Source organism: Caretta caretta, chromosome 5, assembly GCF_965140235.1.
Source record: "Caretta caretta isolate rCarCar2 chromosome 5, rCarCar1.hap1, whole genome shotgun sequence".
Lineage (NCBI taxonomy): Eukaryota > Metazoa > Chordata > Testudines > Cheloniidae > Caretta > Caretta caretta.
In genome coordinates, this window is record NC_134210.1 from 34,630,134 (window position 1) to 34,652,818 (window position 22,685).

Below are 22,685 nucleotides of genomic sequence, written 5' to 3' on the forward strand. Positions count from 1 at the left end.
CAGGATCAACATGCTGATGTGCTGCAATCAAGTCAAAGGTGTTGCAGTCTTCACAGTGCTTCTACACAAAATATAAACATATGTAACAGCTGCCCTGCATCTCTTTCCAAGTGAGGTCTTCACTTTTCAGCCCTCCAAAAAGCCCTACCACCTCTTAAAAGAAACTTCACCCTAATCCAACAGAAAACATCCCTCACACTTGGAAAAATATTAAAAATACCCAACCATCAGACTGGGCACTGGAGGCCTTGAGTCTAAATCAGTATCTAGCTACCTGCCATCTAGCTTTAACTGACTGCATTTAGACTCCAAAATTTGGCCCCAAGTGACTTTACTTTGTGACATTGGGAAAGAATTGCACAGCTGAATAGAACTCAGATGTCACTCAGGCACCATGGTGACAAGTACAATATAAATTCATAGACAAATGTGTCATAATTAAGCCTACAATTCTGTCATAGAGGTCATTGATTCCATGACTTTCTGGGACCTCTGACTTCTTCTGGGCCAGCCCGGGGCCATCAGAACAGTGGTCTCCAGCCCGCCAGAGCAGCGGCTGGAGTTGGGTCAGCTGCAAGCCCTGGCAGCACTCTGTTTGTCCCTTCTCTGACCCCCCCGCACCCCCCAGGTATTTTTAGTAAAAATCAGGGACAGGTCGCAGGCTTCCGTGAATTTTTCTTTATTGCCACGACCTGTCCGTGACTTCTACTAAATATAACCGTGACCAAATCTTAGTCATAATCCTTATGCTATGCTCCAAATGCTAAAGGAGGTTGCAGCCTCCCTTTTGGAATGGATGACCAAGGCAAGACCATCAGCGTCTACAACAGGCGTGGACAAACTTTTTGGCCCAAGGGCCATATCTAGAAATAGACATGGTATGGCAGGTCACGAATGCTCACAAAATTGGGGTTGGAGTGCGGGAGGGGGTGAGGGCTCTGGCTGGGGGTGAGGGCTCTGGGGTGGAGCCAGAAATGAGGAGTTCAGGGTGCAGGAGGGAGCCCCAGGCTGGGACAGAGGATGGGAATGGGGGTATGGGGAATGGGGTGGGGCTGAAGATGAGGGGCTTGGGGGTGCAGAAGGGTTGGGCTGGGACAGGGATCAGAGCTGGGGCAAGGGGTCGGGGCATGGGGGAGGAGGGGGAGGGCTCCAGCTGGGGCTGTGAGCTCTGTGGTGGGGCTGAGGATGGGAGGGGTCTGGGGTGCAGAAGGGTGCTCCAGGATGGGACCGAGGAGTTCGGAGGGCGGGGGGGGGGGGGGAACAGGGCTGGAGCAAGGGGTTGGGGTGCAGGCGAGGTGGCTCAGGGTGCAGGGTCCAGGCAGCACTTACCTCAAGCAAAACCCAGAAGCAGCAGCATGTCCCCCCCATTCCAGCTCCTACATGGAGGCACGGCCAGGCGGCTCTCCTGTTCACTGCCCCGTCCACAGACACTGCCCCTGCAGCTCCCACTGGTCACAGTTCCTGGTCAATGGGACCTGCGGGGGCAGCGCTTGGGGTGGGGGCAGCATGCAGAGCCCCCGGCTGCTCCTATGCGTAGGAACCGAAGCAGGGACATGCCGCTGCTTACGGGAGCCACGCGGAGTGGCCCCCAACCCTGCTCCCCGTCTGGAGCGGAGCAAGCCCCAAACCCCACTTCCCAGCGGGGGCTCGAGTGCTGGATTAAAACAGCTGGTGGGCCAGAAGCGGTCCGTACTTTTCCCACCCCTGGTCTACAACATCTGGGCCTACAGTAACAAAGAGGGGCTACTTTAAGTTTAATAAGTGTTTATCTCAGAGCTTCCTCAACAATAAGTTAAACTAGGAAGGAACCATGGATCTGATTTTGTACAATGAAAGACTTCCCTCTAGAAGTCATCTAATTTTTCCATGACAGTCTTTAAGACAAGTAAGTTTAAGCCTTGTTGAAAGATTAATCCCTAAAAGTCAATTTGCTACTGTATTTATGTACCAATGGGAGTGAAGGGGGAAAAAAAAGATACAGACTATAAGTAGAAGTTCAGGGGAAAGACCAGAATTTTTTTCCCCCCAACAGAAAAATCTTCTCATTTTATTTTATTAATACAGCTACCTGTTGGCCAGCCAAGCCATCAACTTAGACGTTTGTTAGTCAAACTGACCCTGTAATAGACAAACTAGGGAGAGAAACTTTTTTAAAAATAGGAAAATGTACAACCAAAGTTGGCAGGGGGATTAGTGGGCAAGTAACTTACCTGATTCAAACTATTTTTTTTTTTAATTGACTGGATTTCAAGTCATCTGTGTCCCCTTAATCCTTTGGAAATTGGCTACTCCTGAAATGTTTTACACCTCAAGGAGAGGACCATTTCTAGAGTAGAGGCTCAAATGTAAGTGGCTCTGCAACAAATGCTTCCTCTTACACATCATCATCTGTGATGCAGGTAACTAGTAATGGGGATAAGAGAGTACCTTTGATCTGTGTTGTCACTCTAGCAAGGCTACAATTTGGCCCTAAATTTATTATATTTATATCATGTACACTCATCCTTAGGGTTCAAGAGATTAAAAGACATGCCATGCAGTATAATCCAATTTATTTTATGAATTGGTTGCACATTCCTCAAGTTGTGATGCTTTGATATAATCCAATGTATAAATGAATTTCAGTCACAAATTTTTCATTATTCTGACATTTAAAATAATTATGTGACAAAACAAGCAGAAATCTTAAATATTCCAGAGCCCCTATCTTTTACAAACTCCCTATTTAGTGTGCCTATAGTGAAGTAATCAATTAGTGGTGTTCTACTGTGGGGCTTAGATACTGTACCTTTATACAGTGAAATGAAAGTAAAATACCAATCAGATATGCAAGTGATTAAAAGTGTTATACCTCCAAGTTCTTTTACATTCAAGACGGCATTCTGGAATGGCACTGCTTTTATGCTAAAACCTAAAATTAGAAACAAAAAGTGTTAGTAACTTATTTGGTAAGGTATTTTGAAATAGACTGTATCCATTAAAACTATTATATTCACTGTTGTTTTAGATAGGCTACTCAGTCACATTAAATATAGATTGCATAGAAGCAAATCAATGAATACAAGTAGACCTATAAGGAGGGCCCTACCAAATTCAGGATCCATTTTGGTTAATTTCACAGTCACAGGGTTTTAAAAATGGTAAATTTCATGGTTTCAGATATTTAAATCTGAAATTTCACAGTGTTGTAACCATGGGGGTCACAAGCCAAAAGGTGGACCCCGGAGAGAGGGGGGGCACGTCTCAGTATTGCCACCCTTACTTCTGCACTACTACCTTCAGAGGGCAGCTGCCGGCCAGGTGCCCAGCTCTGAAGGCAGCACCACTGCCAGCAGCCGCCCAGAAGTAAAGGTGGCAATACCATACCAAGACACCCTCAATTCTAAACTGCTGCTGGTGGCAGCGATGCTTTCCGAGCTGAGCTCCGACCCAGCAGATGCAAAGCTTCCTGCAGCCGGGAGGTTCCTGGAGGTGGGTCTGATCCAGCCCTGGGAGCAGCCCGTGCAGGGAAAGAGGAAGTCCCATCCCTCCCCAGCCCATCTGGGATTAGCAACTGGAGTCTGGTGCAAAGTAGGAGCCCCTGGCCAGGGGACTCCCAGGCCTGCCTCTCCCCAGCTCCAGGTCCAGCACTTGGGAGTTCAAGAGACCTTGGGTTGGCTGTAGGAAAAGGGTGGGGGGGTTATCACGGTGACCCCTGACCACGGGGCCCTGGGCAGTTGCCCACCTGTAAGGTTGACCCTTCTCCCCCCGCAGAAAATGACGACCTCCCCATACCATGCCACCCTCACTTCTGTACGCTGCTGGTGGCGGCGTTACCTTCAGAGCTGGGCTCCCGGCCAGCAGATGCCGTTCTCCGGGCGCCCAGCTGTGTGAAATCTGGTTTCCCCTACAATAGCCAGATTTCACGGGGGAGATCAAATTTCACAGTCTGTGACACATTTTTCATGGCTGTGAATTTGGTAGGGCCCTACCTATTATCTTGCCAATATAACCTTTCTATAAATAGGGATTTTATTAGCTTAGCCACAGACACTCCATTCTGCTAATAACTCGTGCAACAAAGCATTACCCCCATCTCCCACATTCTTACTTAAAAGTGGTGTGGGAATGTAAGTCCAAAAAATAGAAATTGATAGAATACGCATGTTTTTTGGCAATCCCCATTCAATTTTTTTTTTTTTTTAATACTGAAACTGAAGTTTTGCATTATCATTAATAATATGAGGTAACCATTCTAGGATTTTTAACATAGAAAGAGACCGGGAAAATAAATTGAACTGCATACGTTGTTTTACTTAAGTATGCTTTTCTTGGTCACTCTTAATATTAAGGTTGATGAAGGGATATAAATTATGTAGTAGACATTACAACCCTGTTACACACATGAGTAGTATGTACTCTAGATGGTTAAACACTTCAGTAGGTGTTATGTATGTTTATAAGCCATGGATATAACCAACCTGTTGACCGGTTGGACTAAATCTGTAACCATTCATTAACCTTAATATTAAAATATTGATTAATCATTTATTAGCCCTTTATAAACTATAAACACAACAAGATCCCAGATGCATAGGAAGAAGCAACACACCTGAAGCTGCTCCAGGTGTCAATGAGTGGCATTCCAACACAGCACACTGGGTCCCAAGCACCAGTCCGGTTAGGCCCAGCTGCCCCTGGCACCTCGGCACAATCTGCTGCTCTAGGCAGGTGCCTAGTTTGACTAGAGCATCTTCTTGCCCCTAGTTAATAAGGGGGGAAAACTTCTGTCTCCCACCAATTACTAAACATCAGCAGCTGCTGCCAGGCAGCAGCAGAGGAGCCTGAGGAGCACTATACACTGTTGGGGGTTTCCAGGAGTCTCACGGTGACCAGTAGGGCCTCAGTGAGGACAGGGCGAAGTCACCCCAGGATCTCAAAAATGCAGAAAGGGTGGCAGCAGAGGTGGGAGGCACCATAGGACCCAAAGAAGGCTTTTCCTTGGCCAGCGCTGGGTGAGTGGACCCTGTAGGAGCCTGGGGTTTGAGGACCAAACTGAACTCCTTCTCTCCCACCTCACTCCCAATTCATATGCAGGATCATGTGCAGTGGGGAAGGGCAGCCAGGGAAACATATGGGGGTTTGGAGGAAGCTTGGAGTAGCAACAGTTTGAGCCAGAGGAGAAAAGCCAGGTGGTGCCTTGCAGAGGAGGCTGGACTAGGCCCCCTTAACACAGAATAATGAATTGGTGTCGTCCACAGCAAGGGGGGGCACAATGAGGAACAGAGAGGCTGCCTGAGCTCTCATCCCACTGCAGAGCAAGTGCACGTAGGATGGGAGGAAGGCTGTCCAGTGTTACAGCTCGTATGGCAGCACCCTCTACTCACCAAAGAGTTGTGTGTTCCCTCTTACAAGGGGGTGGGCAGATGGGTGGACTCTCACCACCACAGAGCTGTGAGGGGCAGGAAGGAGAATAGGGGAGATACAGGGACATTCCCACAGTTTGGAATTTCTTACAGGGATTCCCCAAATCCTAGAGTCCAGACACTGAAGGGTACATAAGCAACAGCATTGGCATTCTATAAGCTTTGCAGAGTTCTGGGACCAGGTCACAGCAGAGCAATGGGTCTCCCCAGCAGGCAGAATGTTACAGACCAAACACCTTTGATCCATCTCGCAGAAGGAACTTAGGGATGGGGCCACAGACCATTGATAGAGTTCCCTTTGTGAGGGGGGCATATGTATAGCGAGCACCTCTGTAGGTAACAGAAATTGGGGAAACTGAGGCACAGCTCAGGGCAGCTGCAGCCAATACTCCAGTCGAAACTGGCAACGAAATTTGGAAAAACTGAGGCACAGTTCAGGGCGTCTGAAGCTAAGATTCCAGCGTAAATTGAGGACCAACACTGGGGGGGGAAAGGTACAGATCAGGGTTGTTATGGCCAAGGTCCCAGCAGATACTGAGAATCAAATGTGGGGAAACTGAGGCACGGCCCAGGATGGCTGTGGCCAAGATTCCCATGGAAACTGGATCACAGCCCAATGTTGCTGCAGCTAAACCGCAACCAAAACTGGCGAAACAGGCACAGTATTCAAGCTATAGGTGCAGCAATTGGAAGGCTGCGATCTAAGACAAAGGACTTTTACAGAGAGTGGCCCTGGATATTGAGGGACACCTCAGTCATGGACCCTGACATGCAACACACTGAGGCAGGACAAACACTCACCCTCCCATTTCATATTCTCTGTGTATATATAAAGTCTGCTGCAGTTTCCACGGTATGCATCTGATGAAGTGAGCTGTAGCTCACGAAAGCTCATGCTCAAATAAATTGGTTAGTCTCTAAGGTGCTACAAGTACTCCTTTTCTTTTTGCGAATACAGACTAACACGGCTGTTACTCTGAAACCTCCCATTTATGGAATCAGAGTAGAATTGAGTTTCTTTAAGATCTAATGTGGGCATTATGCTAGTCGCCCTTTTTTCTTGGGGGCTGGGAAGGAATTTTTCCCTCATCACCAAATAGGCCTAGGTGGAGAGGGTTTCTTCACCTCCCCCACAGCAGGTCAGGGAGGTTAGGTTAATATAGCAGATATCCAGTGCAGGTACTTGTTATGGAAGGGACACTGATTGGATAAAATTGATTGGAAGGGGATTTAAAGGAAAGCACCCCCACCCCTTCAGGAAGCTGGGGAAGGGGAGTTTGGGGCTCCTAACTTTAGTATAGCACACACAGTATCAACATGTTTACACATGCAATATCTTTGAAGGGGTTTGGTCAGGTACAATTCTGAGGGTTGCCCAGGTTTGCCAATCCAGCACTATATTTCTTGCTGAACAGAACAGAAGAACTGACATACCAGGACAGTCCGGTCACTTCCGGTACTCTGGTTCAGACACTGGCCAATAACAGATGCTTCAGAGAAAGATGCAAGAAACCCTGCAGAGATCACTTATGGAATAATCTTCCCACACAGCAAGTTTCTTCCTAACTGAGGAGCTGGATGTTGGTTTATGCCCTGAATCAGGAGGGTTTTATCCCTTTAAAGTCTATACTCTGAAACCTATGATATAACTGTAATGGCAATGAATTCCACAGGTTAAGTACACAGTGTGTAAGAAACAGTATTACCTTGAATCAGTTTTAAATTTCTTACCATTCTATTTTATTTAAATTATTAAAATATGAGGATATTGAGCACACCATGAAAACCAGTTAAGGCTGCTCATGGACAAGAATGCAAAACTCAAAACCACATATATGAAACACAGTGTAAACTTACATACCTACATACACCAACTTCTCACACAAACACTGCCACACACACCCTCCCTATTACACTAACAAATGAACTGTACTCAATCACTTGGGTCACATATCTAGAAAAACATCACATCACAAGATTGCTCTTCCTCCTCTATGACCTAATCTCTCCTTCTTATTAATTTTATACCCAGGTATTTGTTTTAGTCATTTCACCATTTTTCATTAATGCATAGTGTGTCACAATCATCTCTTATTGACAGGCATCCTGGTTCTCCTATGTTTGTTTTTAAGCTTCTTGCATTGGCATAGATACATTTATAAGTTTTAGTTATGTCTGTTTATATTTAACTCTTTTCTTTCACCCTGTTTTTTGTAGAATTTATCTCTGATCTAAACCTGCCTCAGCTCAATTCCTCTCCTCCACTGACCAAAGAGAAAGGATTATGACCAAAAACAAACACTGACCATTGATGAAGTTTCCTTTTGGTTACTTACACATTCCACAGTGCTGCACTGACTGATTTTGGAAGGACCTAAATCCTAATGTGTATCCTCTAGTTTCCTCATCTCACCCCATTTACTATCACCTTTTCCCCCCACTTTGTGCCTATGTAGCAAAGCCCCTTAAGGAATAAGACTTCAAAGGTTTCTTTCTTCCCTTTTTGGTGTCTATGGAAAAATCCACAGGGGGTAGGACTTTTAGAAATTAACAATTTAGATACACCACCCATGTTACCGGAGAGCTCTCTCTCTTTTAAAATGCACAAGATTGTACGTGTTTTTGTGAAAATTCCCCAGGAAAGAATATCACTAAATTTTGCGAGAATAAGCTGCCTTTGCACCTTCGTTAATGACGTGGTTCAAAACACTGTTAAAAAGATTATTTTAAAAATGAATTACTATGCTGAAGATCTACACAGCCTTCAGCACATACTTTAAACCTAACCCAGTTAGTGTAGCCATTCATCTTTAAACAAAATATAACACACACACACACACACACACACTCACTTTTCAAACTATACACACACCCCACACAGTAGTACAATGAACATGGAACTAACTAAGGGAATAAATATGTTCTATTTGGATAACTGATATAAATATATTAGGAATCAAACTTTAAAAAATTGTTACTGTAAATTCAAAATTTCTGGGCTACAAAAGTATCAAGGATTAGCTTTATTTTACATATTAGTTATTTAGTTCCCATATTCCTTTTCCATCATGTGCATTTGAATTATTAATAGAGAAACAAATATATGAGATGAATTGGAGGGCGGGTATTTTATTAGTTATTATTATTATTATAAGGAATAAACCTAATGTGTAATTTAACTGACAATCATCTAAAGTATTAGAAACATTACTTTTGGTTGAAAAAAATATTCCTGACAGCAGCATCATACCTGTTGTAGACACTATATTCTCTGGGCTTTCACTGCAAAGCTGTGACAGTAGACTTGTCTTGCCAGAACCAGTGAGACCTATACAAACCAAGTCATATTCAGGTCGTGGAGGTGGTGGTCCCTTGCAGCAAAGCGCTTTAAAACACTGCCAGGAAAAACAAAAAAAGACTTCTCATATTCTATAACAAAATTTAAAAATTCCAGTTCACAAAATTAAAGGCAACAAAGACAAGCAAAATAGTCTTTTTTCTAAATGTCCTGGTACAATCAGCATTTACTACACTATGATTAGCTCAACCGGAGTCTAAAAAAAACAGATTTTTAAGAAAGCATTAGTGTATTAATTTTTCACCTAGATCTGATATGCATGGGATGGGCAATCTGATTTAATTTCCTGAATATCATTAAAAAATGCACATTTAATGAGATAAGCGTGGATGCTATTCAAATATTTGTCCAACCATGTTTGCTGCCATCATTAGAGTCAGCAGGAGATGCAAGTGGTAGCCACATTTGTACCTAATGCCATACCTGGCCCAACTAGCAAGCAGTTTTAGAGCTGCTGCTTGCCAAACTGTCGCAGCTTCGGGAAATCTTTTGGCGCCATTGTCTTCATCCCCTCTCCAATATTCCCCTACTTGTACTTTCAAGGGGATGCCATCCAGTTTACAGTCAGCTTGAACTGGCTTTCAGGATATCTTTTATAACAGTTAAAACATAAACACACTATGTAGGTTTACTAATGTACACATTTTAGGAGCAAATTACACCTTGTTCACCGCACTATACAATAGAGAGGTGTAAATTAATCATTGTGTCACTGCATGAAGAACTAAACTGCCTAAACTAGGTCTTCCTGCTAGCAACATACATGCCTCTTAAGAGCCAGTGCAGCAATTTAATTAGTACTTTAGACCTTTATATATGCATTACAGGTAAAATCTTTACAAACCATTCAAAAGATCGCCATTCTGACAAAACCAGTGCTAAAGGCTTCTGCATAATATTTATATTCAAGTATGAACAATCACCACGTTTTAGTTAAGTCTATAAAATGCATTGCCCAAAACAAAGCATTCTCTCAGCAAGCACTCATCAGTATCAACTACCCCCCAAAAGTAGGGCACAAAGTAGCTGTAGCAAGTGATAGACAATTCAGGACTGGCTACATATTTGAAACACACACACGCACGCACACGATAAAATCCATCACTAGGTATCAAATCCAGCAGCTTCAGCACCAGAAATGTGAGTCTACCACCTAGCTAAAGTAGCAGTACTTGTAAATAGCAAGCGAGGACATTACAGGACACCAACTAGAGGGAGACATGAACACACAGCCAGTTTACTATGATGCTACATTTATAACGGGATTATTTTGGATTAAATGATATATTATTGATAATGAATTTAATCTGGAGGAATGTTAACATTTTAATGGTTCTTTTGAAAACAATATGCGTAACATTCAACCTCTTATTTTAAACACATCAAGGCTTGAATTTTCATATCCATGTGTCCCTATTTGAGTGGTAGATAATAGGTCTGTCTGAGGGCAGGATTTGACAGTATCAGTCTTGTTACATATTTTTTCTTGTCTATGCCTGCATAAAGATTAACACACTGTAAATATACACAATTCCAAACCAAAATGTTTCATTCTGCAGTCTTATTGGTTTGTTCCCTTACACCAGCCAGTCTAAAGAAACAATCTTCATAAACAAAATAACAATGGCACACAAAATAGGAAGAATCCATGCTGACTTTCAGATTCCAGGCAGAGTACGCAATGGTGACAGGAAAACCCCTGACTTATTTGTGAACCAAGCAAGTTTTATATGAAACTTGAGATTCAACATCAAACAAACTCATTTTTTTTCCTCCAAAGCCATTTTCCACACATTAGTCAACATAGCTTCTTTATTCCCTTTATAAAAGCCAAAGTGCAAATATATGATTTGCCCAAAAATATTCACTTACAATTAATGTAGTTAAATAGAGAAAATATCAATTTTTGTATTTAGAAAGAATATAGGCTTTACTGCAATATGTTTGTTATTTTCTTATCTTATAAATAGTGAATTTTCTTGCATATTGAACGTAATATTTTATTTTGTTGACATAAAAGGAATAAGTTCTTAAACCATTTAATGTGTTGGCCTGAAAATATTTCCACAATTTAAAAGGCTACACATACTTTTTATCATTGGCCAAGTTTAAAAACAAATCAGCTTCTTCCCACAACTCTGTACTACAGGCAAAACGTTTCCGGTGCTACCATCAGTAACACGTTTAAAGATTATATAAAACAGTTTTTAAGACTTCCATTGCCTAGTAATCTATATTTACCCATCTCACTAGCCAATAGTTTTATAAGCAAGACACATTTTAAACCCAACTATAGCCATTCACACTAAGAAAGTTATCCTTTAACAATGCTGGGCAACCACCATTGTCTTCCCACTCTGCAGGGGTAGAAAATTGTTTGGCTATTAATGCAAATGGGCCACGCCATTTGAATATTCATTACAGAGATCAGATCTCACAGCTCTGGAAGCCATATTTATTATTATTTGTATTATCATAACACCTATGAGTCCCAGTCATGGACCAGAACCCCATTGTGCTAGGCACAGAACAGAAAGACAGTCTCCTGCTCCAAAGCGCTCACAGCCCAAATAGACAAGACAGGCATAGGGTGAAGGAAGGAATAGAACACACAAGCAGAGTAAACAATGTGAGGGCATGTTTGTTCCATGATTTCTTCCCCGCCTTTAGGAAAACAGAATCTCTCTCCCATCTCTTTTCTTTCTGTAAGGTAAACAGAAAGAAAAGAGATGGGAAATCAGTCATTGAAGGAAAAGAGTGAAGGGAACAAGGCAGGGGGAAAAAATAAAAAGGGCAGACATGGAGTGATGCTGAGAAGAGACCATGAGGGAGGATTGGAGCAATCAGCACAGGTCAGAGAAAGTCCAGTCAAAATTAGCCATTTCATTTTCAACCCTGTTTTGGTGGACTGAGTGGGGGATTGAAGAAAAAAAAGCAAATGGTTAATATCTCACTGTCAATCACAGGACATTTTCTTAGTGCAGACAGGGTCTTTAACTTGAGTCATCCCTAAATATCTCATTTCTGTTACCTCCCACCTAGTTGTCATAAGGCTTTTAAGTTTAAAAAAAATATATATTTTTTTCTTTTTCACAGGTGTGGGCCCAAAAGATGTCACGTTAATAAAAAAATAACACTTAAGTCACATCCATGTGTAAAGGAAAGAGGAAAATTTGCCCAATTTTTTGTTAAAAAACTCTTGATAAGAAACATTTGTGTGCTTGTTAGAAAGATGATATCAAGTATACAGTAAAATTTCAGGGGTGTGTGTATGTACGTGTACGTGAAGTAGCTCGTTAATAATTTAGCCAATTGAACTTTAAGACTGTTGTGAGTGCAGAACTTTTACAACAGCATTTAATTTTATCTTTTGTTACTCTTACAGGCCCATCAGCTCACATAGCTTCTTGTTGCCCCAAGAAAAATCTACAATCAGAACTGTAGCTGAATGATGTTTTTAATGCACTCAATGAGGTTGTTATTCCTATGTCAATAAAATGCATTCTAATATTTAAAGGTGTGTATGTGGTGTTGTGAAATGCAATAATAGTTTATCTTATCTATATACATATCCCTTGCAATCCTGGGTCTGATTTATTACATTGTAAAGCATTTTAAGATCATGTTAACAACAATTACTATAGATATTACAAGTGTACACTGCGCTCTACAAAACATCTTTGGACACATTTACTGCCCCAAACGAAAAGCAATATTTAAAACCATACTATATATTCAGAGATCTCATGGAGTGTATTAAAAACATGACTAACAGGGCACACTAACAGAGCAGCAATCCCTGTCCTAATAGTGAGTTGCACTGTCAGTCCCACTCTTGGAACCTCCCCCTCTTATGGTCCTCATATTCAACCTTCTGGGCGAGTGTGCCCACATTCACAAGGACATTGCATAAGCCTTACTTTGTAGGACCAGTTTTAGACTCCAGAATATTAACTGTCAAAAATCAACAATTAAACAAAGTGACAAATGGACACTGATAAGATCAACAGTCCAGAATTTAACTATTATTAACGAGCTACTGCAAAAACAAAACAAAAAACAAAAAAAAGCACCACAACTGAAATTTTACTATATATTTGATATTGTTCTTCCCAGGACACTGACAGTCTCCTACTCTTTTCAGAAACTGCTATGAGATGTTTAACATCCTCTAAGAACGGCCATACTGGGTCAGACCAAAGATCCATCTAGCCAAGGATCCAGTCTTCCGACAGTGGCCAATGCCAGGTGCCCCAGAGGGACTGAGCAGAACAGGTAATCATCAAGTGATCCATGCCCTGTCACCCATTCCCAGCTTCTGGCAAACAGAGGCTAGGGACACCATCCCTGCCCATTCTGGCTAATAGCCATTGATGGACCCATCCTCCATGAATTTATCTAGTTCTTTTTTGAACCCTGTTATAGTCTTGGCCTTCACAACATTCTCTGGCAGAGAGTTCTGCAGGTTGACTGTGCGTTGTGTGAAAAAATACTTCCATTTGTTTTAAATCCGCTGCCTATTAATTTCATTTGGTGACCCTTAGTTCTTGTGTTATGAGAAGGGGTAAAAAAAAAACACTTATTTACTTTCTCCACACCCAGTCATGATTTTATAGACCTCTATCATATCACCCCTTTAGTCGTCTCTTTTCCAAACTGAGAATTCCCAGTCTTATTAATCGCTGCTCATACAGAAGCTGTACCAGACTTCTAATCATTTTTGTTGCCCTTTTCTGAACCTTTTCCAGAGAATAGCAGAGGGCAGGGAACACTAACAAAGCAGCAATCCCTGTCCTAATAGTGAGTTGCACTGTCAGCCCCACTCTTGGAACTCCCCCTCTTATGGTCCTCAAACTCAACCTTCTGGGCAAGTATGCCAACATTCACAAGGACATTGCATAAGCCTTACTTTGTGGGACCAGTTTTAGACTCTAGAATATTATTAACTGTCAAAAATCAACAATTAAACGAAGTGACAAATGGACACTGATAAGATCAACAGTCCTGAATTTAACTAGCATGAGAAGTACACACACTTTCAACAATTGCATTAAAGATGTTTTTAATTTGTTTTAAACAAAGGTCTTCAGCTCTACTTCTCATCAGTAGACAAGGTAGTGAAATATTCAAGAATCTGCTATATTTCATTTTCCTGGCTGTTTACTAAAACCAAGACTACAGGGACATTAGGAAGTACTATGTGCATGAGCCCACAAACCCACAGCTGGTAGGAGCTAGTTTTAGGCTTCCCAGCCTTCATAGCTTCCCTAAAGCTAAGAAGGTACAAGAATTATGAGCAATGGCTAAACTCTGTCATCACCTATCCCAGTCTTCCAAGGTGTTTGTAGCACAGGTGTTGCCATTGTTTCAGCATAGTACTGGACTCATGAGTATTGCACTACACGGCACTCTTTGGCACTTGCTCTGGTGAAAGGAAAGTCTCTCATACACTACTTCAATTTAAAAGCTGTAACATATAAAGTTCTGAAAAATCCATTTTTATAAGTATCAGATTCCTACTTCAGCACACATAATACCACAGCTTTAAAGTTTCAAATGGAGCCATGGAAACGATGTGAGCCATTTTCAATTTTCTTCAACTGATGAGAAATCCAAGGTGATAGCCACAATGCAACAGGTCATATGGTAATACCGAAAACCCCTGAACAGTTTCTCATACACAATCACCCCGTATTGTAATTCCTAGATAAAAACTACATTAATATGGAGTTAATGTTGAGAGTATTGGTCAGTAACTTAGGGTAAAATACATTACAGGGATGTTGCAATTATCCCAGACACAAGCATTATAAACCCAGGAAATTCAGAGTTAAGGTTAAACTTAAAATCCAAAACTGTTAAGAAATGGATACGCATCATTCCCTTCACGCTGCCCTGCAGTGTCACCAGGTGTCACAAGGTGGGCTGGCCCTTCCAATGGAGTCTGAGTTCAGCCTCACTTGCTACTAGGTTACCTCTCAGAACATGAGTCATGTCCTGGGGGAGAATGTGGCTGAAACAAGGCTGGCTGGAAGATGTAGGATGGGAATCTGGGAGGCAGTGACCATGAGTTGGTTGAGTTCAGGATCCTGACACAGGGAAGAAAGGTAAGCAGCAAAATACGGACCCTGGACTTCAGGAAAGCAGTCTTCGACTCCCTCAGGGAACTGATGGGTAGGATCCCCTGGGGGACTAACATGAAGGGGAAAGGAGTCCAGCAGAGCTGGCTGTATTTCAAGGAATCCCTGTTGAGGTTACAGGGACAAACCATCCCAATGTGTCGAAAGAATAGTAAATATGGCAGGCGACCAGCTTGGCTTAACGGTGAAATCCTTGCGGATCTTAAACATAAAAAAGAAGCTTACAAGAAGTGGAAGATTGGACAAATGACCAGGGAAGAGTATAAAAATATTGCTCGGGCATGTAGGAATGAAATCAGGAGGGCCAAATCACACCTGGAGCTGCAGCTAGCAAGAGATGTTAAGAGTAACAAGAAGGGTTTCTTCAGGTATGTTGGCAACAAGAAGAAAGCCAAGGAAAGTGTGGGCCCCTTACTGAATGAGGGAGGCAACCTAGTGACAGAGGATGTGGAAAAAGCTAATGTACTCAATGCTTTTTTTGCCTCTGTCTTCACGAACAAGGTCAGCTCCCAGACTGCTGTGCTGGGCATCACAGCATGGGGAGTAGGTGGCCAGCCCTCTGTGGAGAAAGAGGTGGTTTGGGACTATTTAGAAAAGCTGGACGTGCACAAGTCCATGGGGCCGGACGCGTTGCATCCGAGAGTGCTAAAGGAATTGGCGGCTGTGATTGCAGAGCCATTGGCCGTTATCTTTGAAAACTCGTGGCGAACAGGGGAAGTCCCGGATGACTTGAAAAAGGCTAATGTAGTGCCAATCTTTAAAAAAGGGAAGGAGGAGGATCCTGGGAACTACAGGCCAGTCAGCCTTACCTCAGTCCCCGGAAAAATCATGGAGCAGGTCCTCAAGGAATCAATCCTGAAGCACTTACATGAGAGGAAAGTGATCAGGAACAGTCAGCATGGATTCACCAAGGGAAGGTCATGCCTGACTAATCTAATCGCCTTCTGTGATGAGATTACTTGTTCTGTGGATGAAGGGAAAGCAGTGGATGTATTGTTTCTTGTCTTTAGGAAAGCTTTTGACACGGTCTCCCACAGTATTCTTGTCAGCAAGTTAAAGAAGTATGGGCTGGATGAATGCACCATAAGGTGGGTAGAAAGTTGGCTAGATTGTCGGGCTCAACGGGTAGTGATCAATGGCTCCATGTCTAGTTGGCAGCCGGTATCAAGTGGAGTGCCCCAAGGGTCGGTCCTGGGGCCGGTTTTGTTCAATATCTTCATAAATGATCTGGAGGATGGTGTGGATTGCACTCTCAGCAAATTTGCGGATGATACTAAACTAGGAGGAGTGGTAGATACGCTGGAGGGCAGGGATAGGATACAGAGGGACCTAGACAAATTGGAGGATTGGGCCAAAATAAATCTGATGAGGTTCAACAAGGATAAGTGCAGGGCCCTGCACTTAGGACGGAAGAACCCAATGCACCGCTACAGACTAGGGACTGAATGGCTAGGTAGCAGTTCTGCGGAAAAGGACCTAGGGGTGACAGTGGACAAGAAGTTGGATATGAGTCAGTGTGCCCTTGTTGCCAAGAAGGCCAATGGCATTTTGGGATGTATAAGTAGGGGCATAGCGAGCAGATTGAGGGACGTGATCGTCCCCTCTATTCGACATTGGTGAGGCCTCATCTGGAGTACTGTGTCCAGTTTTGGGCCTCACACGACAAGAAGGATGTGGAAAAATTGGAAGGAGTCCAGCGGAGGGCAACAAAAATGATTAGGGGTCTGGAGCACATGACTTATGAGGAGAGGCTGAGGGAACTGGGATTGTTTAGTCTGCAGAAGAGAAGAATGAGGGGGGATTTGATAGCTGCTTTCAACTACCTGAGAGGTGGTTCCAAAGAGGATGGTTCTAAACTATTCTCAGTGGTAGAAGAGGACAGGACAAGGAGTAATAGTCTCAAGTTGCAGTGGGGGAGGTTTAGGTTGGATATTAGGAAGAACTTTCACTAGGAGGCTGGTGAAACATTGGAATGCGTTACCTAGGGAGCTGGTAGAATCTCCTTCCTTAGCAGTTTTTAAGGTCAGGCTTGACAAAGCCCTGGCTGGGATGATTTAATTGAGGATTGGTCCTGCTTTGAGCAGGGGGTTGGACTAGATGACCTCCTGAGGTCCCTTCCAACCCTGATATTCTATGATTCTATGTAAGGGCAGCCTGTATTCAGGCATAAAGAAGAGACAAAGGAGATGCCAGAGGTAAGCTTACATAGGAAGAGGCCCAGGCAAGAACTAAGTTGGCTAAGGGCAAAACAACCAAATCACATAGGGTCCTTTGGTCAGAAACCTGTAGTAGAAGGAGCACGTGCATCCCCCTATATCACCTCGTTTGGAGTTGCTGCATCCACCTCTGTTTACAAAGAGAAGGAGGAATGTTGAGTAGAATCCAAGAGAGTGGGAATCTGAGCTCAACAAAAGAGCTAAAAACTAAAGGTTGATAAACCCAGACCCTCAGAAGAAGAAGGGCTTTGTCCTGGAAGAATCTGGGGTGGAAAACTGTTTATTTGTATTGCCATTAGATTATATTTTACTCCAGAAGATGTGAACACAGGTCAAGAGCTAAGTCATCCTGGAGCCTGAAAAGCACTAAAGACTTCAGGCTAAAAGAACCACAGTCTCTTCTCAACCTGGGAAACTGAGGCTGAGAAATGGGGAAACTGAGACAGCAGATGCATCCAATATCAGACCAAGTAAACCACAGCTACGCCATATAATTACGATTAATGGACAATAGTATTTGCAGTCTCAGGCCAGTAACACCCATGTCTCTGAACAGTGGAAGATCCTTGAGTAATTGGCAAGTGAAAGAGTAAATTACTTACTTTGAAAGAAGCAGGATGACAGATATCACATAGGATTCCTATGAGCCCACCGCCTCAGAGTTTGGCTCTCTCTTCTCTTTAGGGCATAGATTATTGCCATCTCCAAGAGTGCCAACTATGGAAAGAATTTCTGAAGGATTCACATTTATCCTTGTGAACAACTGACATAAAAAGCTTCTCCTTCCTGCACATTCATGGACTGGCTGAGGTAAGTGAGGCAGCAACAGTTGGAATAGAATAAAGGGGAGGGGACTCCTGCTTCCAGCCCAACTGCCAGAACTCAGAGGATCCCAATCTCCGAGTTTGGCCCATCTCGTAGTGGGGAGGAGAGGACCTAGAATGAGAATCCTGTGTACATGAGATATTTAAAGGAGAGTTACAGATTTACTGTAAATGTCCATGCTCTGAGAGTATATCACACTCAAAGATCTGTGTATTCATGTGTGGTGGTGGGTGGGTGATGTATTAGAAAAAAAATTAAAGGAAACTTGAGTTGAAACTAAAGTAAAATTGTATCTTGAAGAAATGTGCATATTTACCCACTCAACTGGAAATAATTGCGATTGCAGAAAAATGTACAAAATTAAGCACCACTATTATTTTTTTTTTACTACTGTTTTTGGTGATCATGTGCAAGAGTTATGGGGAAATAGCAGCCAGTAAGACTTGCACCTAGGAATTTCCACCCCAACCAGATTATTACAGTTTTAGGTGGATCACTATTTGAGCTGAAAATCCTCTCAACAGTGGCCCTTTAAAAGAATCCTAGTGAGATTTCTTCTGGGGAAAGCATTAAATATTGTGTCTGTAGCAGGAGTGGCCAAACGTTTTTTACATGTGGGCTGCTCGGAGATCACAGCTCTGGGCAGCAGACGTCCCTGAACTATTACTTTCTCGCCAACATGCTGCACTGCCTCAGGCCATGCAGTCTTTCTTCGCCTACTCGTACTTCTCATTTCACTCTCCTTTTGGGGATGAAATACTCCATTATTTCTGCTTTGTTCTGGACTCATCTCCTGTCTGTTTCTTTTGTTGTACTAACAGAAGCAGGGAATTTCATGCTTAGTTATTCTCTCTCTTGCACGTGCGCACACACACAAAATATTCAGAAAACAGAGTTAAGGATGAAAGCTCATCCTTAATTCTGTCCCCTTGTGCTTGTATGTTAAAATATGATCTCCCTTTATATTTTATTTGTCACTTAAGGCAACACGATGCAAATGGCTTTCTTATACCAAACTTGCATAACATTAAAGCAGTGTTACTCAAAGTGATGATCCGTGGACCAGTGCCGGTCCGCGAGCCATCAGCTGCCGGTCTGCGCACACATTGGGGGGAAAAAAATGCCAGTCCCCCACATCAGATAGCTTGAGAAGCACTGCATTAAAGTATAGCACAGTGCAGTAACCAGGCTAAGCTGACTAAAACTCAATGAGATCTTCAAAACAAGCCAAGTTTACAGAAAATGAGTTCAGTCGATATGATAACCCTACATAAGTTTGCAAAAACACAAAGGGTCTTGATCATATTGGAAGAAAAAATGAGAAATAAGAGAAAACATGAAAGAGACAGACTACAATATAAGAAAAGGAAGAGGAAGAGGGGAAAAAAACAAGACAAAAATAAAGTGAGGTTAAGGAAGAGAAGGAAGAACAAAATGAAGGAAGACAGTAAACTAAGCTGTTTATCATAATAAAATTCATGCAATGTTTGACTATATCATGTACGTCTATGGAACATCAAATATAAATGCTGAAGTACAATAGGTATTGTATACTGTGCCAAACAAAAAAAAAAAAGGCTCTGCTAGAAAAATCTTACAATCTGAAGGCACAAGCAAGCAAGCATTATTAATTTCTTTATGTTCAAGTGTTCAATTCAAAGTGAGGATGGGAAGAAAGAGCTCCCAGCTTCTGGAGAAATGTATTTCCCACTCCACCCCCTGCTTTCTCTGTATATTACTAAACCAACCCTGGTAAGTTATTAAGGCCCCAGTTCAGCAAAGCATTTAAGCACATGCATATGAACTTAAGCATGTTCTTAAATGCTTTGCAGAATTGGAGCCTCAGTGTCTTGTGAAAACCCCAAACTCCACCAAATTACATATATACTCCCTATCCAAAAAAAATGTATCACCAGGGGAGAACAACTGGCAGACCACACTTCACCAGAGTATTTATTACTCTCTCCTCTCCCCCCAATATGCTTACTATTTTTAATTAGTGCACAGAAGATTTTTACTGGTCGTCAGTCCATCCCTGTACCAAACCAACTGTACTTAAGACTAATGTTTCAGAAAGATAATTGAAAGCCTCTGAATACACAATTTTGTCACATCAAAAAAAAAAATCAAACGTATAATTATATTGAAATAAAAACTAAGAATTGATGTGAAATACTCGACAAAGCATCAGAAACACCATTTAGGACTATAAATGTGCAAAAGTTAAGAGATGTGGCACCACTTGTCATTTCTAGTTAAGATGAAAGACATGTACAGATTTTTTTTTTAAACAATAGCCTACAGCTTACAGGCTTGCTAAAAGCCATCATTTTGCAGGTTCTGAGCTTAGCCAAAATAAGCTTCTCCATCATGATTCATGTGTGTTACAAGGTGGGCTACAGAACACTATGTTTTCTTTAGTTCAGCACAACAGAATAATTACTCATGTTCTACAACAGTAATTATGACCCTATGATACAGTAATTGAAAGCTCACATGGGATCGCAGAAGCCAGAAGGAACCATATACACACTTAGTGCCCTTTGATTTTTCTAATTAGTGTTGAGTGTATGTATTCCAAATACAATTGCGTATTTTCTTCTCCCCTCCCGCAGAAAACTGCTCATGTGCAAGTAAACCCTTGCCTAGCTGTATTTGACGTACATGTTGTGTATAATATTAGATATGCAAGTATATATGACCGAAAAAAAAAGAAGCTAGTCTCAGAAATGTGTGCATCCAGGACAATGTGCTACCACTAAAAAGTTCAGGCCAAACAAATGATGAGGGAAAGGAAGGTCATGTCTAAAATATAGTGTATGCCAGTAACCATCAGTTACTAAGAAAGAGAAAAAGAAAAACAAACCACATATTTCAGCTCGTTGTACAGTGGATGCACTTAACTTACTACTGGTTTGAGAGTTTCTACTGCTCTACCTGTATTCCCAATTATGTTTATAGAAAATCACTCTCAAACCAATAACTTTCAAACTGGAGAACACATTTTAAGTGCAGCCACAAATCCAAGCCTGGTGTATTAGATGAAGAGAAAGTATGAAGACAACCTGTTATGGTACTTCACACAGTTCTAGGGCAGCAACAGCTTCTCATTCACGTTTAAGAGCTAGGAAAAAGTTCTTGGTTAAAAGTATGCTACTCTAAAACCCATTCTCTATGTGGTAAAACTCAACAGAGAGACCAAATGCAAAATGTAATTTTTGCAAACCACGCAGACTGAAAGAAAGAAAATTTAATTTAAGAAGCTGAAATAAATTCAACGAAAGATTAGCTGAAAGAAATGGAACAGCAGATTAGGAAATCAACAAACCTAACAGGAAAAGCGTGCCCCTACTTGTTGCAAGCGAGGTGGTCTCAAAAGGCTATGGGAGATCATTTAAACTATGGGCTGACAAAAGTAAAAATGGCTGATACAAGAAATCCTCTAAATGACTCCACCATAATAGTTACAAGATAGGAACAGATGAGCTATAGAGTGTTTCATCCACTCGACACTACGGGGCATCACAAAACAGAACAAAATGTAGAACAACTCACTGAGTCTATGAAAAAGGGACCTAAAGAAATCCTCTGAGTGTGTTCTAAGGGGAAAAGAGGAACAGTAGAAGGTTTAATTTAGGAAAGTTTCCCACTTAGATTAAGCCACAGGATATATCTTGTATTTTCTTAGGCAGGATTTCATTCGGCCAGGGGAAGAGACATCTCTAACAGACTACAGCAGGGATTGCTACTAAATCTGGTCTCATTAAATATCTCCATGAATGTAACTGGAATATGATAGAAGAATTGTGGACACTAGTCAGAACAGGAAAATTTTACAAAGGGACCTACTAAGATTTCGAAATAGAAGCAGAAAATGAAGTGAGATTCAATGTGGGGGCATGGAGAATCATCTAAAACTCACCTTACAATGTGAGGAAGAAACCCAGAAAGCAGTAATATAAGAAGAACTAACACTGACAGTAGAGAACAAGTTATACATGGGTATTGCAATGTGACAGGGTAACAAAGAAAGGGCAATACAATTTAGACCTGAACATGCAAAGGTATCAGATCAAAAGAGCTGGAAAAGAATACTTTCCTTACTGCTCCAGTGAGACCTCATCATGACTGATTCTGGGTGCTGCATTACCAGAAAGACTGACAAAACTAGTGGGAGCTTAAATGTGACTACCAAAAACTATTGGTGAGCAAGGGTGCCTGTGTGGGCTGATTCAGGAGGAGATAAACAGAACATGAAGAGATATTAGTCTATAAACATTTGAAGTCTAAACATTAAGGATGGAGAGGATCTATTACTACTGTAAGCAATATTTTATATATATATACACACACATATATACATATACATATATGTATATAAAAATATATATATATATAAAATGAGAAATGGGACAATCTGGGAAAAGAGCATTTTTTATAAACATCAACTATCTTCAGATTATCTGTGTGATATCAATCTGCCTGAATGCCAGGAGTTAAATCAAAAGAAAACAAAATATGCCCCTTGAGGAGACAATGGCTGGGCCATCAATAATGTACCCTTCCCAAGGCAAAAATCCTGTGATCAAAGGGGCTGAAAAGCTCAAAGATCCTAAAAAAGGAAGGAGGATATTGGATGCACTAGGAAAGCTGACAGGCTGGGAAAACACAGACAGACAGATGCTGTGAACAGGAAGGGCTGCTTCTCCCTGGCAAAGATGGAGTTCAGTGGTCTGAGAGG

At 41.9% G+C, this 22,685-nt stretch overlaps 1 protein-coding gene across 7 annotated transcripts in view; it reads right to left on the reverse strand.

Moving 5' to 3' along the window:
* The window catches only part of ARL15 (ARF like GTPase 15), a 334,819-nt gene that overhangs the window by 197,779 nt on the left and 114,355 nt on the right, over positions 1 to 22,685 (reverse strand). For 6 of the 7 annotated variants that reach the window (XR_012668398.1, XM_048851826.2, XM_048851825.2 and 3 more), the window contains 2 exons: positions 8,656 to 8,800; positions 2,852 to 2,911 (listed from right to left, as the gene is read on the reverse strand). Coding sequence is in view for 6 of the 7 variants with exons in the window: in XM_048851826.2 (XP_048707783.1) it covers positions 2,852 to 2,911; positions 8,656 to 8,800 (205 nt within the window). In the remaining variant the exon portion in view is untranslated. The remainder of the gene's footprint in view (positions 1 to 2,851; positions 2,912 to 8,655; positions 8,801 to 22,685) is intronic. The other variant, XM_075128470.1, reaches the window with a different exon arrangement.